General features: G+C 38.6%; 1 protein-coding gene across 1 annotated transcript in view; it reads right to left on the reverse strand.

The window, feature by feature from the left end:
• The window catches only part of CAMK4 (calcium/calmodulin dependent protein kinase IV), a 229664-nt gene that overhangs the window by 162486 nt on the left and 53551 nt on the right, over nucleotides 1-13627 (reverse strand). Inside the window, 1 exon segment of the mRNA XM_021006993.2 lies at nucleotides 9826-9904. Within this exon segment, the coding sequence (XP_020862652.2) occupies nucleotides 9826-9904 (79 nt within the window).

Here is a 13627-nt window from a genome sequence, read left to right on the forward strand (position 1 = left end):
TTTGGGTATCATTGGCTCAAGTCATAATCGAACATGACTACATTTTTTTTTGGAGAGTGAGGCATTGGTACAGATCTTTGATTTCATTATTGTAGGGAATTCTCTTTGATGAAGAATGCAGATTAGAACTGGTCTGCAGCTTATATTCTTAGAGTTGTCTAGGTCCTTTAGTAATTAGTGACTTACCCAGGGTCACACAGTCAATATGTGTCAAAGATAGGACTTGATTCTGGATTTCTCTCATTCCAGGGCCCACCTTCTATTAAGCCATGATGCTGCCTCTCATTATGGCTAGCTACTATTCTTAGAACCCAGAATCCTCTAGAGAGGGTTTGAAAACTCTTTATGATTAAAGATGTGAGTAGCAGGTCTCTACCAGCTGAAAAATAAGGTGACCTTCCCCTAAATCTACATTTTTTACTACATCTCTGCAAAGCCACCCAGAGAAGTTACCAGATCTCAACAAATATAAATATGATGAAAATATTTGGGTATCCAAAGGAGTGGTATTACAATTACTCCTTATAATTGTGGAATAACATTCTATTTCCAGTTCTCCTGAATAAGGAGGATAGGGAAACCTGAAAGTACAAAAAAAAATCAATTTAAATTCCTATCAACTTCTCCTGGAAATATTTTGTTTGCACATGATCACTTGCATACTTTCTACCCCCATTAGATTGTGAGCTCCTTGAGAACCAGGGTTATTTTTTCCCCTTTCTTTGAATCCTAGCACATAGCACCATGCTTGGTAAGAGCTTAATAAGCGCTTGCTGATGACCTGCATGTTGATTTATGCCATTTGAAACCTACCAAGTAAAACTGAAAATAACACCAACTCACATGTCCATAGCAATTTAAAATTCACAGAGGCTTTCCTCTTAGCAGCTTCATGTGGTATCCCAGTATCACAGAATCACAGTATGAGAAAGAATCTCAGAAAGGATCTAATGGTCAACCAGCTCCTGCTGGAAGGTCTTCCAGGATGGAGAATCTACTGTCGCCAAGCATGGCTTAATTCTCTAAGCACTTCTGAACAGCTCTGATTGTAGGAAGTTTTCCCCTATATTGAGCTGAAAGCCTGTCACATAATATCCTCCCTACTTTACAAAAGGCCTACATTACTTTACTCAAAGCTCAGAGAAGGGAGTCACTGGAGGGTGTGAACATTTTCATTTTTGTCTTTGTATCACCAAAGCCTAGCACAGAACCTGGCACAGTGTAGGATCTTAATGAATACTTATTGAGTCATTGTTCATGATGCCACATATTCCAAATCAGGTTATGAATCTAGTATTTTATGACTCCAATGTTTTTTGCCAACCTTTTCAATGACATTTCACCTATGTTTTCAACACTATAATGAAGATGAACTTGAGACAGGAGTTACCTTACTTTAAACTTCAGTGAAAAGTTAAATATGCTATTCCTTCTTGTTGTCAGTCAACACACCCAAGGCTCAGACCTTAGATTTTATCACTGACCTCCAAAAATGTTACTAGTTTACAAAAAAGGACCTAGGAAAAAATTAATAATTATACTCCATTACCTTTTGGCATTTTTTATGTCTATGAAAAAATTTAGAGAATTACTATACTTCTGTTTTCTTAGACTAGTTTGATGCAATAGGACAGAACAACAGGGGAGCAATAGGACAGATGGCTGAATAGATGGGAAAGGAATAGGATGATCAGCACAATGAAAATTTTGTAAATATTTAAATGCTTTTGAAATTGTCTAGAGCACAGCCAAGACAGCAGAGTAAAGGCACGGACTAACATGAGCTTTCTCAAATTCTCCTTCAAATAACTTTAAAGTAGCACTTCAAATCAAATTCCGGAGCAGCAGAACCAAAAAAAAGGTCAAGATGAAAGAATTTTCCAGCTCAGGGCAACTTAGGAGGTCAGCAGGAAAGGTCTGTCTCAGTGGATAAACCTGGAACCCAGCACAGACCATGAAGGGCAGGCCACGCCAGGCTGGCAGCAGCAGACCTTGGAGGCAGTTCAGTAGCAGCAGCCACAGCTTTGGGAAATTTCAACTCACAGACAATAAGGGGATGGGACAACTGGTCAGAAGGAGATTACAGGGGACCCTTTGCTGGCACTGTCATATTGCCCAAATGCAGTTCTAGGTCACAGTCCCAGGGTTAGGAGGAGCACTGGATGATTAGCGCTTCTGGCCTCAGGGGTGCAGGGGCCCTGGTCATAGTTTCCTGATGAAGAAGAATGCTTGTGGTCCCTCACAGAACAGAGCATAGGCCAGGAGAGCAGTGACCACAACTCTCCTCAGATCATACTGCTTTGGAGGAACCGAAAACCTACAGATCCTTAGAGCTAGCTCTGAAAAATAGCAGTACAAAAAAACCTGAAGCTTGGGACAATGCCACCTCCATCCAGGAGTAAAGCCCAACTTTAACATAAAGTTATAAGTCAAGAAATAGGCTGGGAAAAGGAGCAAACAACAACAAAAGAACCTGACCATAGAAAATTACTATAGTGACAAGGAAGATCAAGACACAAACTCAGAGGACAATCAAAAATCTACATGCAAAGCCTCAAAGAAAAATGTGAATTGTCACACACTCCCAAAAAAGACTTCCTTGAAGAACTCAAAAAGGATTTCTTAAATCAAATAATAGAAGTAGAGGAAAAATAAGGAAAATAAATGATAGTGATGCTGGAAAATTATGAAAAGACAGTCAACAGCTTGGTAGAGGTACAAAAAATGCCAAAGAAAATAATACCTTAAAAACAGAATTAGCAAAATGGAAAAAGAGAGACAAAAATTCATTAAAGAAAAGACTTCCTTAAAAATTAGAATTGGCTAAGAAATTAGAATTAGGCAAGTGGAAGCTCATGACACCATGAGACATTGAGAAACAAGTTACATACTGCTTATGTAACCAAAATATATATTAGGTTGCTGAAACTGATGCTCGGGGCTTATTGACTTTTGTATACACTGAAGCCTGCCTTGTGAACATAACTGTGGTTCCCCCTCCCCATCTCTGTCATTGATTGTATGATTTGCAGCAGTACCTAATCAATGGATCCTCAGACATTTCTTTCACAGTTACTGGCACCCCAAATGTAACAGTCTAGGTCAGATCAAAATCAAGTTTTTCATCCCAATAACTCTCCAGCACCCACAAGGTAGATGTAACTTAGGGATATTTATGAGTAGGAAAAATGGATTGACCAGTGAAGTTGAAATACTACCTAGGAAATTGCAGAGACAGGTCAGTTTTGTATATTTGTCTGTCTTGTCTATCTCTTGTACCTGAACAACCTATAAGACAGAAACTATAGAACTCTGAGGAATCAGTCAAGCAGCAGCATTAATATAGTGAGGAGCATGGTGCTGTGACTCAGAATTCAAAAGCAAGGGTTTGGTTGAGAACTTAGTGTTTTAACTGGAGGGCATTACCTTTTTCTAGGTGAATACTTGAGCTAGAACTGATTCATCTGAACCCTATGCCCTTTTGCTTTATTTCTTATGGGGAAATAAGCAAAAGACCTCTATGTCTGATTGTCTGTAATTTATATTGTCTTGTCTACCCTTCCTGTCTGAATTTCTGAGTAGTTCCTGTCAGGTCTGGTCTAATGTAAATCTTGAGTAGGGTCCCTGTCACTATTGATATACATCTCACGTTTCAATTCTGCCTTGCATAGCCAAAGATCATTATGGAATCCCTCAGTTTCTGGTAATTCTGGGTCTGGCTATAATTTTTGTTTATGGCAATTTATAGATTCAGAAGCTAAATTATTCCTGATCCTGCTCTTTTCTGCAGACATCCCTCTGTCTAGTTGGAAGAAAATTCCTTTCTAAAAATTCAGTTTGTCTAAAACTTGGTTTGACATCTTTGTGAAAATGTCTGGACCAGGGTAATTTCTAAAACTCGACATCCTTGATGCCAGGGAGGATCTTTTGAATTTGAAATGTTGTGCAAACTTATATTAACTGTTGAAGTTTCATACCCAAATCAGCTCTCTGTATGTGTAATTACTGAAATTTTGATGTTAAACTTGTCTTCCCAAATAACAGCAACTTCCCCTGACCCTTTGATTAAACTTTCACTGTGAGATAAGTTTTAAAAGCAGACAGAAAAAACTAGGAACTTTTTCTATATAAAGTTTCAAAGCTTGTAAAAAGATATGATCTCATTTTTGTGTTCTTAATTCCAGTCAGGTTGAAAATGCAAAGATGAAAAGAATGAGACGAGAGGGAAATTATCTTCCCTCTATGCAGAAATTTATAGCATGCACATTAGAGGCTAAATTTGTGAACTGAGAGGAAATCTGTTTACCATGCGTTCCTCCAAATTATGATGAAAATGTGGTTTTAGTGTTTTAATAAATGCTGATATATCCAAATAGGTTTTCAGGTGCTGACTCTTTCCCACACACAGACAGCACATACCTCTATCACTCTCTCTCTCTCTTCCCTGAGAGGTGACAGGTTTGTTGAAAAAAGCTAATTGGAATAACAGGCAAGTTTGGCCATGGAGCACAAAATGAAGCAGGGCAGAGACAAACAGAACTTTGTCAAGATAACTTGCTGGTCACAGCAAAAACATTTTTTTTTCAACAACCCGAAAGGCAACTTTACACATGGACATCACCAGATAGTCATTATTGAAATCAGATTGATTACATACTTTGCAGCCAAAAGTGGAGAAACTCTATAAAGTCCAATAAAAATAAGACCAGGGGGCAGCTAGGTGGTGCAGTGGATAAAGCACTGGCCTCGGATTCAGGAGGACATGAGTTCAAATCCAGCCTCAGACACATAACACTTACTAGCTGTGTGACCCTGGGCAAGTCACTTAACCCCATTGCCTATCCTAAAAATAAATAAATAAATAAAAATAAGACCCGGAGGTGAGTGTGGATCAGATCATGAGCTTCTTACTGCAAAATTTAGAATTAAATTGAAGAAAACCATCAGGCCATATAGTTATGACCTAAGTAACATCCCTTATAAATGTGAAGTGGAAGTGATGAATAGATTTAAGAGATTAGATTTAAGTACCTAAAGAACTATGGACAGAGATGTGCAATATTGTACGGGAAACAACAAAATATATCTAAAGAAAAAGAAGAGCAAGAAAGCAAAAAACTATTTGATGAGGCTTTACAAATATCTGAGGAAAGAAGGAAAGCAAAAGGGAAAGATATACTGAACTGAATGTAGAATTGCAGAAAATAGCAAGGAGAGATAAGAAGCTTTCCTTAAATGAGCAATGCAAACAAATAGAAGAAAACCAAAGAATTGTAAAGACAAGGGAGCTCTTCAGTAAAATTAGATATATCAAGGCAATGCTTTATGCAAAAAAAAAATGGCATGATAAAAGATAAAACTGGTAGGGACTTAACAGAAGTAGAAAAGATTAAAAAGAGGTGGCAAGAATATACAGAAGAACTATACAAGAAAGATTTTGATATCACCAATAACCATGAAGGTGTGGTTACTGATCTAGAGCCAGATATCCTGGAAAATGAAGTCTAGTGGGCCTTAGGAAACATTGCTAGCAATAAAGCCAATGGAAGTGATGGAATTCTAGCTGAGCTATTTAAAATCCTAAAAGATGGCGCTGTTAAAGTGCAGCACTCAAAATGCCAGCAAATTTGGAAAACTCAACCATGGTCATTGGATTGGAAAAGATCAGTTTGTATCCTGATCCTAAAGAAGGGCAACATCAAGGAATGTTCAAATTACCAAACAATTATGATCATTTCACACATTAGCAAGGTTATGCTTAAGATTCTGCATGTTAGGATTCTGCAATATGTGAACCAAGAATTACCAGAAGAGCCAGCTGTTCTTTGAAGAGGCAGAGGAATTACAGGCCAAATTGCCAACATTTGCCGAGTTATGGAGAAAGCAAGGGAGTTTCAGGGAAAAAATTACCGTCTGCTTCATTGTCTACAATAAAGTCTTTGACTGTGTGGATCACAACAAAATGTAGCAAGTCCTCAAAGAGATGGCAGTGTCTCCTGAGGAACCTGCATGGCAGGAGGTGGGTGAAGGAGGGTCGAGAAGCAACAGTTAGAACTGAACATGGAACAATTGATTGGTTTAACATTTGAAAAGAAGTACAACAAGGCTATATATTGTCATCTAATTTATTCAACTTATATGCAGAATATATCATGCAAAATTCCAGGCTGGATGAATTAAAAGCTGGAATTAAGGCTGCAGGGAGAAATAACAATCTCAGATATGCAGGTAATACCACTCCTATGGCAGAAAGTGAAGAATTAAGAAGCTTCTTGATGAGAGTGAAAGAAGACAATATAAAAGCTGTCCTTAAGCTTAATATAAAAAAAAATTAAGATCATGACAATTGGTCCCATCACCTCCTGGCAGAGGGAGAAAAAAAATGGAAGCAGTGTCAGATTTTGTATTCTTGGGCTGAAAGATCACTGCAGTTAGTGACTTCAGCCATGAAATTAAAAGATGCTTGCTCCTTGAAAGGAAAACTATGGAAAATCTGGACAGCATGCTAAAAAACAGAGGCATCGCCTTAACAACAAAAGTTTGTATAGTCAAAGCTATAGTTTTTCTAGTAGTCACGTATGGCCATTAAGGGCTGAACTATAACGAAACTGAACATCACAGAAGGTATGCTTCTGAATTGTGGTGCTGAATAAGGTTTTTGAGAGTCCTTCCAAGGAGATCACATCAGTCAACTTATACTTAAATAAATTAATTCAGATGATTCATTAGAAGGTCAAATACTGAAGCTGAAGCTTAATTAAATACTTTGGCCACATAATGAGAAGATGGGAGACCTTGGAAAAAATCATGATGTTGAGAAAGATTGAAGGCAAACGGAGAAGGGGACAGCAGAGGGTAAGATGGATAGATAGCATCATGGAAGCAACGAACGTGAACTTGGGCAGACTTCAGGAAATAATAGAGGATAGAAGGGCCTGGCATTGTGTAGTCCATGGGGTCATGAAGAGTAGTACACGACTGAATGACTGAATAGCAATAACTCTCTCTTCTATTAGGAATGCTTGAAAGTCTTATTGAAGAAGGCCTATTTTTCCCCTAAAGGATTATACTCACTTTTTCTGGGTAAGTTATTCTTGATTATGAGCCTATGTCTTTGCCTTTTGCAATACTATAATCCTTGCTTTTCTCCTCTTTAAAGTGGTAGCTGCTAAATTTTGTGTGAGCCTGAGTATGGTTCCTCAATTCTTGAACATTTTCTTTCTGGCAGCTTGAAGTGTTTTTTCTTTGACCTAAAAGCTCTGGATTTTGGTTATGATGTTGCTGGGAGTTTTCATTTTAGGATTTTTGTTTTTTCAGAGGATGACTGCTGTATTCTATTTTCATTTTGCCTCTCTCCTAACTCTATCTATCCCTTATCCCTCATTTCTAATAGATGTGGGCAGTTCTCTTTCACTGAAATATGTCTAGATTATTTTTTTTTTGCCTTAGCTTTCAGGTAGTCCAACCATTTTTTGGAGTAGTTATTGAGAGAACTAAGCTATGCTATTTCCTCCACTTTGATATCCTGACTTGTCTCTGCTACTACTGCTTCCTTATAGAGTCTTTAGACTAATTTCTCATATCAAGTTGCATCTATTCTTGGCTCCCAGCGCAGACACTGTATCAGCTGTTCTGGAAGCACTGCTAGGAGTAGGATGCTAATGAAAAAGTCTACTACTTCCAGGACTATGTCCAAAGATGATTAGGGGAAAAAGGAAAGAACCTATATGTTCTAAAATGTATATAGTAGGTCTCTTTGTGGTGGCAAAGAACTGGAAATTGCAGGGATGCTCATCAGTTGGGGAATGGCTGAACAAGTTGTGGTATACAATTGTGATGGAATCCTACTGTGCTATAAGAAATGATGAGGGGGCAGCTAGGTGGTGCAGTGGATAGAGTACCCATTGTGGAATCAGGAAGACCTAAGTTCAAATCTGGCCTCAGATACAAAACACTCACTAGCTGTATGACTCTGGGGAAGTCACTTAACCCCAATTGTCTCACCAAAAAAAAAAAGGAAAGAAAAAAATGATGAGCTTGATGATCTTAGAAAAACATGGAAAGACTTGCACAAAATAATGAAGAGTGAAATGAGCAGGACCAAGAGAACATTGTATACAGTAACAGCAATATTGTTTTAAGAATGACTTTGAACAAATAAGCTATTTTGACTATTACATATTCCCAAATTAATTATAAGGGCCATATGAAGAAAGACATTATCTGTACCCAGAGAAAGAAATGATAAATAGAAGTATGTGTAGAACAATTTTACATATATATATATATATATATATATATATATATATATATATATATATATATATATATATATATATACCTATATGTGTCTAATGGTAGCCATCTCTAGGGTGGGGGGGGAAGGGAAGAAAATGTAAAAACAAATTTGCATAATAACTTTGTTGTATATTTAAAAGGAATAGCAAGTTGTACATAGTAGATTCGCAGTTTCGTGTGCAATTATCTTTTTTATTATACCATGTTATGGAAATGCTTGTTTTATTCCATACATTAAATATAAATAAAACTTAAAAGAAAAAAGAAAAAGTCTAATTCTATGGTGCTGTGACGTTCACCAGGTACTCTGCTGGCAAAGGGAGAAGGAAGGAAGCCAAAGGTAAGGTCCAGGTCCTATATTCTTCTTTTAGCCCTACACACACACACACACACACACACACACACAATTACTAACTACTTCTCAGGGGCTTAGTCAGAACTACAATATCTCCTGGCTTAAATTTCTGGGGTTAAATCTCTTAGTTCTAGAACTGGCTCAATATTTTATACATGACCATCAAGGCATGACCAGATTTCCTCAGCCCATCAGAGCATGCCTTCTGGGCAAAATCACTCCAGTGGCTTTCAGATCCAACGGCTTTCAAAGACTTCGCATTTAGTCTAACATCTTACATTGTTGATTTTTTTTAATTAAGGTATCTTCTCACCTGTTTCAGGTATTTGTGTATGGGTGTTGTATCTTATCACATTATTTAGTTGGAGTGGGCTATTTCTGTAGACTGCCTCAACATTCCACATACAACTTTTCAAGATCATAACTATTAAGTGTAATGGGGACTGCCCAATGACAGACCAGTTCTCATGAGTATGTGCAGCATGCTCAGCTTGAAGCAATCCCCCACATGAATTTTGAAACATGCACAAATATTCTGTGATTATTTGCCCCACTGGCCTGTAGTAAGGAAAGGACCTTTTCGATTGGCTACTGAGTCAGAACAGAGCATAAATACAAAAGACTTCCAGGGGAATAACTCAAGTCTCTTTTTTTTTCCTGGATGCAAGTTGTCCCCATCAGAGTATTCTGTATGCACTTCTATTTTCGGTTCAACAGTTAAATTAAAAATCCATTTCTTTGCTGCATGTCACATTCAGACTATGTCTACTGCATGCTAAGCATATGTAGATTATATGTCATCATGAAATTCCAGCAGCAGGCTCACTGAGCCTCCCCATGTGCTTTGCCAGCAGGCAGAACACATTGTGCATATTCTGAGGATGGAGCTCCAATAGGCCCATCCCCCATTACATCCACAAAGCTGCTTTTTCTATACCCCAAAATTATGAACATCATTTTAGGCAAAACAGGATAACACCACAAATTTCTTTGAGAGATCCATGAAATTTCTATCAGATAAAATTTTCATTGTTTTTTCAATATGACTAATATTCAAACGGTCATTCACGGGTAAGATTTTCTTTTCCCATGATCCTTTTAAGTCCCCATCTCAGAATTCTCTAGTCCCTGCAGTCTCTTGGAAATGCAGATATATACTTAAATACACTTACTGTTTTCTTTAGCACTTTGAGAGCATAAGGCTTCTGTGTCCCCTTCTGGATACATCTGTACACAACTGATGTAGCACCCCTTAAGGAGAGAGGAAGAATAAACAGAAAAAAAACCTGTGAACTTTTTTGATAGTGTACCCCATCATTAAAAAAATTTTGAACACATACTCCCAATATGTATATTACTTATTTGTAAGCTACATATGTGTGTATGTACTACTGTGATAATGATTATGTTCATTATAAGATACACCAAAAAATGAAAATCAAAAAGAAATGTGATGAAGGTTAAATAATATTTTATTCTAGAGCCTAGAAGGGAGCCTTTAGAGTTTATTTAATTGACATTATTACCAGAGTTTCATGCACTCACAATGGTTTTCCCCATTTTGGTGAAGGTGCTTGGGACCTGCTTCTGGGAGACAAGAGAACTGGTACATAAGTGGACAAACATCTTGTGTTGGCCTACCATGTAGATGGAAGCAGCCTCCTTCCTTGGTCTGCATAGTATGAACTGTCTTTGTCTTTAAATCTACCAGAGTAAGTTCAGTCACATTTGAGTATTCATATACAGAGGTGAAGGACTCATTCCCTCTCAGCAGATGACACCATACAGTAAGGGGAGAAGGGGCTGAGGGCCACCTTCCCCTCTACAGTTAGGCCATTGGCACCATGAAATGATCATAGTTTTGTTCTGTTTTGTTTGTCCTCCGTTCTGGGTGCATGGAGTGGTGTCCTCAACCTGAGTGTTCAAGCCATGGGGATGTTGGAGCCCAGGATTCCAGGTCTGATGTTGCAGCCAGCCCAGAAGAGAAGCCTTGAAAAGCAATGGTCTGGAACACCAATCAAAGTATGACTTCAGATTTGAACTTGGTGAGTCTAATGCAAAGAAGGAATTGAGTTAAGCCTGCGAACCTAATTCCTTCCACTTGCCAGCTAGGGAGAGGATGCCTCAGAGGCATTAAGGGGAAATGTTTATACATTTGTTCTTGCTATATCTTTGAAATAAATACTCCTTTGCAAAAACTAATCCAATGCTAAGTGGTTAAACAGAAGTGGGGTGCTAGTCACTGAGCCCCTAAAATTGGGGAAATACAAATCATTAGGGATTCTGGACAATGGCAGAAGTGAGAGAAACTGCAACCCCCTCAGGATACTGAAGAACCCTGGAAGAGATGAGAAATGTAAAAGACCTGATCCTAAAGTGGGGCCAAAACAAGTTCATGTCATCCAGCTGAGTCAGGGTGTTGTCACCAACACCAAAGGAATGTTGCTGGTAGAAAAGAGAGACTCCTCAAAGACACCATCCAAAAAATTAATGGAAAGGGGCGGGTGGAGAGGGGAGGAAAGCAGGGGAAGGGAGGACACTCAGAAGGAGAGTAGGGAATTCACCTGCCTGAAAATCAATACCTTCATTAATAAATACCAGCAAAACATAGATGACCATAGGGCATGTTGTATGTCCTGCCTCTACATCCGTGGGGTAGAACTCGTGCTTAATTGCAGGGAAATTAAACATCTACCCGATCCTGAGCAAATGCCTTGAGACGCTGATTCCCTGAAAACTCAGCTTCACTAACTAGCATATCTATAGGGCACCCTCCTGTGTCTTCTTAGGTAGGTTACAAATGTAGGAAAGGCCTTAGTTGCACTTGAATGCAACACCAGTCACATCCAAAGTCTATACTCAGCTCAGCCCAATCGCTTTTATCACGGAGGAAGCCTCCCCTCTCCCCCCACCACCACCACAGTAGGGAGAAGGGAGGTGGGGAGAGCTACAAGCAAGAGGGCCATACTCCGTGTTCCCTTTTGACTGGCCATTTCAGGGCCTAGATGTCCCTTCTTGGCTGATATCAGGCAAATCCAAAAGAGCTGAAAGTTAATTTCACTAACAGAAAAAAGGTCATACCTAGTGCCCCTCTCGTTCTGAAGAGATAACTAACCTCCAGCCCTACAGGTTAGGGACTCAGCTGAGGTACTATGCATGTGACATTTTCCTGTGTGCTGCCTCAGATGATGCCCTGGCCAAAAACTGTGGAGGAGATAGACCATGAGTTTTAAGGACGTAACCTTAGAAATCAAAGAAATAGAGCTACAGGACAATGTAAATGCACGTAGACCCTCGAGCTATATTTTACTCAACAACAGGATGGTTCTATTCAGAAGGAGGGCTCCACTGTCTTAGAGATCTCCAGCACTAAGGTATGCTGATAAGACTAACCTCAGAGAAAACTGTTTTCCAACTGGAACACCTGATCTTTGGCATCTCCTGAAACCTCAAGGTTAACATGTTTTCTCCTTAAAGTTAACATTGTTATGGGAATTTTTTATTTCCTTTTATTATGTGGCACTTGGGCCATTCATCCTGCAAATTTTAGTTAATATTAACTTCAAATGATCAAAACCTATCCCATGGGATGTGAAATTTTACTTAGAACTTCAAACATTCTTTAGACAAGAAGCCAGAGGAAGAATTTCTACTGTCTTTGACTTCTTGGAGACATGTAAATCCTCCTCCTCAATCAATCCATTTGTGAACCCTCTAAACATAGTTTAGACTGACTTAGTTTACCTATTGAGTTTATTTGGGGTTTATTTTTTTAAGGGATGCATAAGATTATGACCGACTTTATTTAACTAAATTTGTTCAACTTTTATTTTATTATGTTCAACTCTGAAGGAAGTATAGATTATTTATCACCTCTTTAACTTTTATGACCTAAGAGGAACGTGCAAAATTGTAATGTGTAAATGAATTATTTCTCTGTTACTCTGACATAATTTTGTCTATAACAAGCCTGGTCAGAATCCTCATGGTTGTTCAGGTTTTCTCTGAGGCCTGAACCTATGCTTGAGTATAATAATAAAAACTAGGTTTTAACCTCCATAATTTATGCATTTTGGTGTATATATATTTCCAGCAGTTACCCACCACATAACTCAGAGAACAGATATTTCTCCCAAAGCAACATCCTGTCCCAATTACCTAACATCCTCCAAATCACCTAACATCCTGTCCCTTATTATCCATCCTCCCAAATAAGGAAAGTGTCTGAGCAGCTTCACCTGATAGGCTGGCTCATTTTGCCACCCATAATGTCATCCTAAGGCTGTGTAAAACCTTATATGTGTGTGTATGTATCTCCCTTTGCTTCCTACCTGGCAATCGCCCATCAGCTGCTGCAGTTAGTTAAACTTTTTATCTTTTAGCCTTGCCTCTTAATTTATTGACCTACCATCAAACTGACACCAAGGTGGAGTAATTACTGTCTGGAAGGATCCTAGCACCTTTGGGTTGAGGAATTCCTCAACAAAACTCACCACTTCTGTACCCATTTGAGCAATAAGAGCTAGGCAGTGGACTCATACAGTCACCTCACATCTGTGAAGAGAATAAGTGGCTGGCTGAACAACTGTTAGTACCATCAAATTTGCCAAAGCTGGAGGAGAAGACAGGGTCTGAATTGTCATTGACTTCAGGACAAGAGGCTAAGAGTTTTGCCTTCTGCTCTGGCATCTGAGATAAAAAGTAACTTTATAGTAAAGAGAAGAGCTTTGGAGTTTCCTTAACACTAAAGACTTTGCAAAGTACATCTACACTCAAAGTTAACCCTTCCTTCTTAGGTTTACAGGGTCTGGCTCAAAAAACTCTGAAGGTTTTTTTTTATCTGTGCTTACTTACTTTTACTGTAAATGGCTTAGGAGAGCAGTTTACTAACATCAGCGAAGAACTGCCGAGAAAAATCATACCATCCCTTTAATCTTCTACAAAGATGCCAACATCAAACAGGAGCACAGTCTC

The sequence above is a fragment of the Phascolarctos cinereus genome, unplaced genomic scaffold, assembly GCF_003287225.1.
Source record: "Phascolarctos cinereus isolate Bilbo 61053 unplaced genomic scaffold, phaCin_HiC Scaffold_4;HRSCAF=312, whole genome shotgun sequence".
In the NCBI taxonomy this organism is placed as follows: Eukaryota; Metazoa; Chordata; class Mammalia; order Diprotodontia; family Phascolarctidae; genus Phascolarctos; species Phascolarctos cinereus.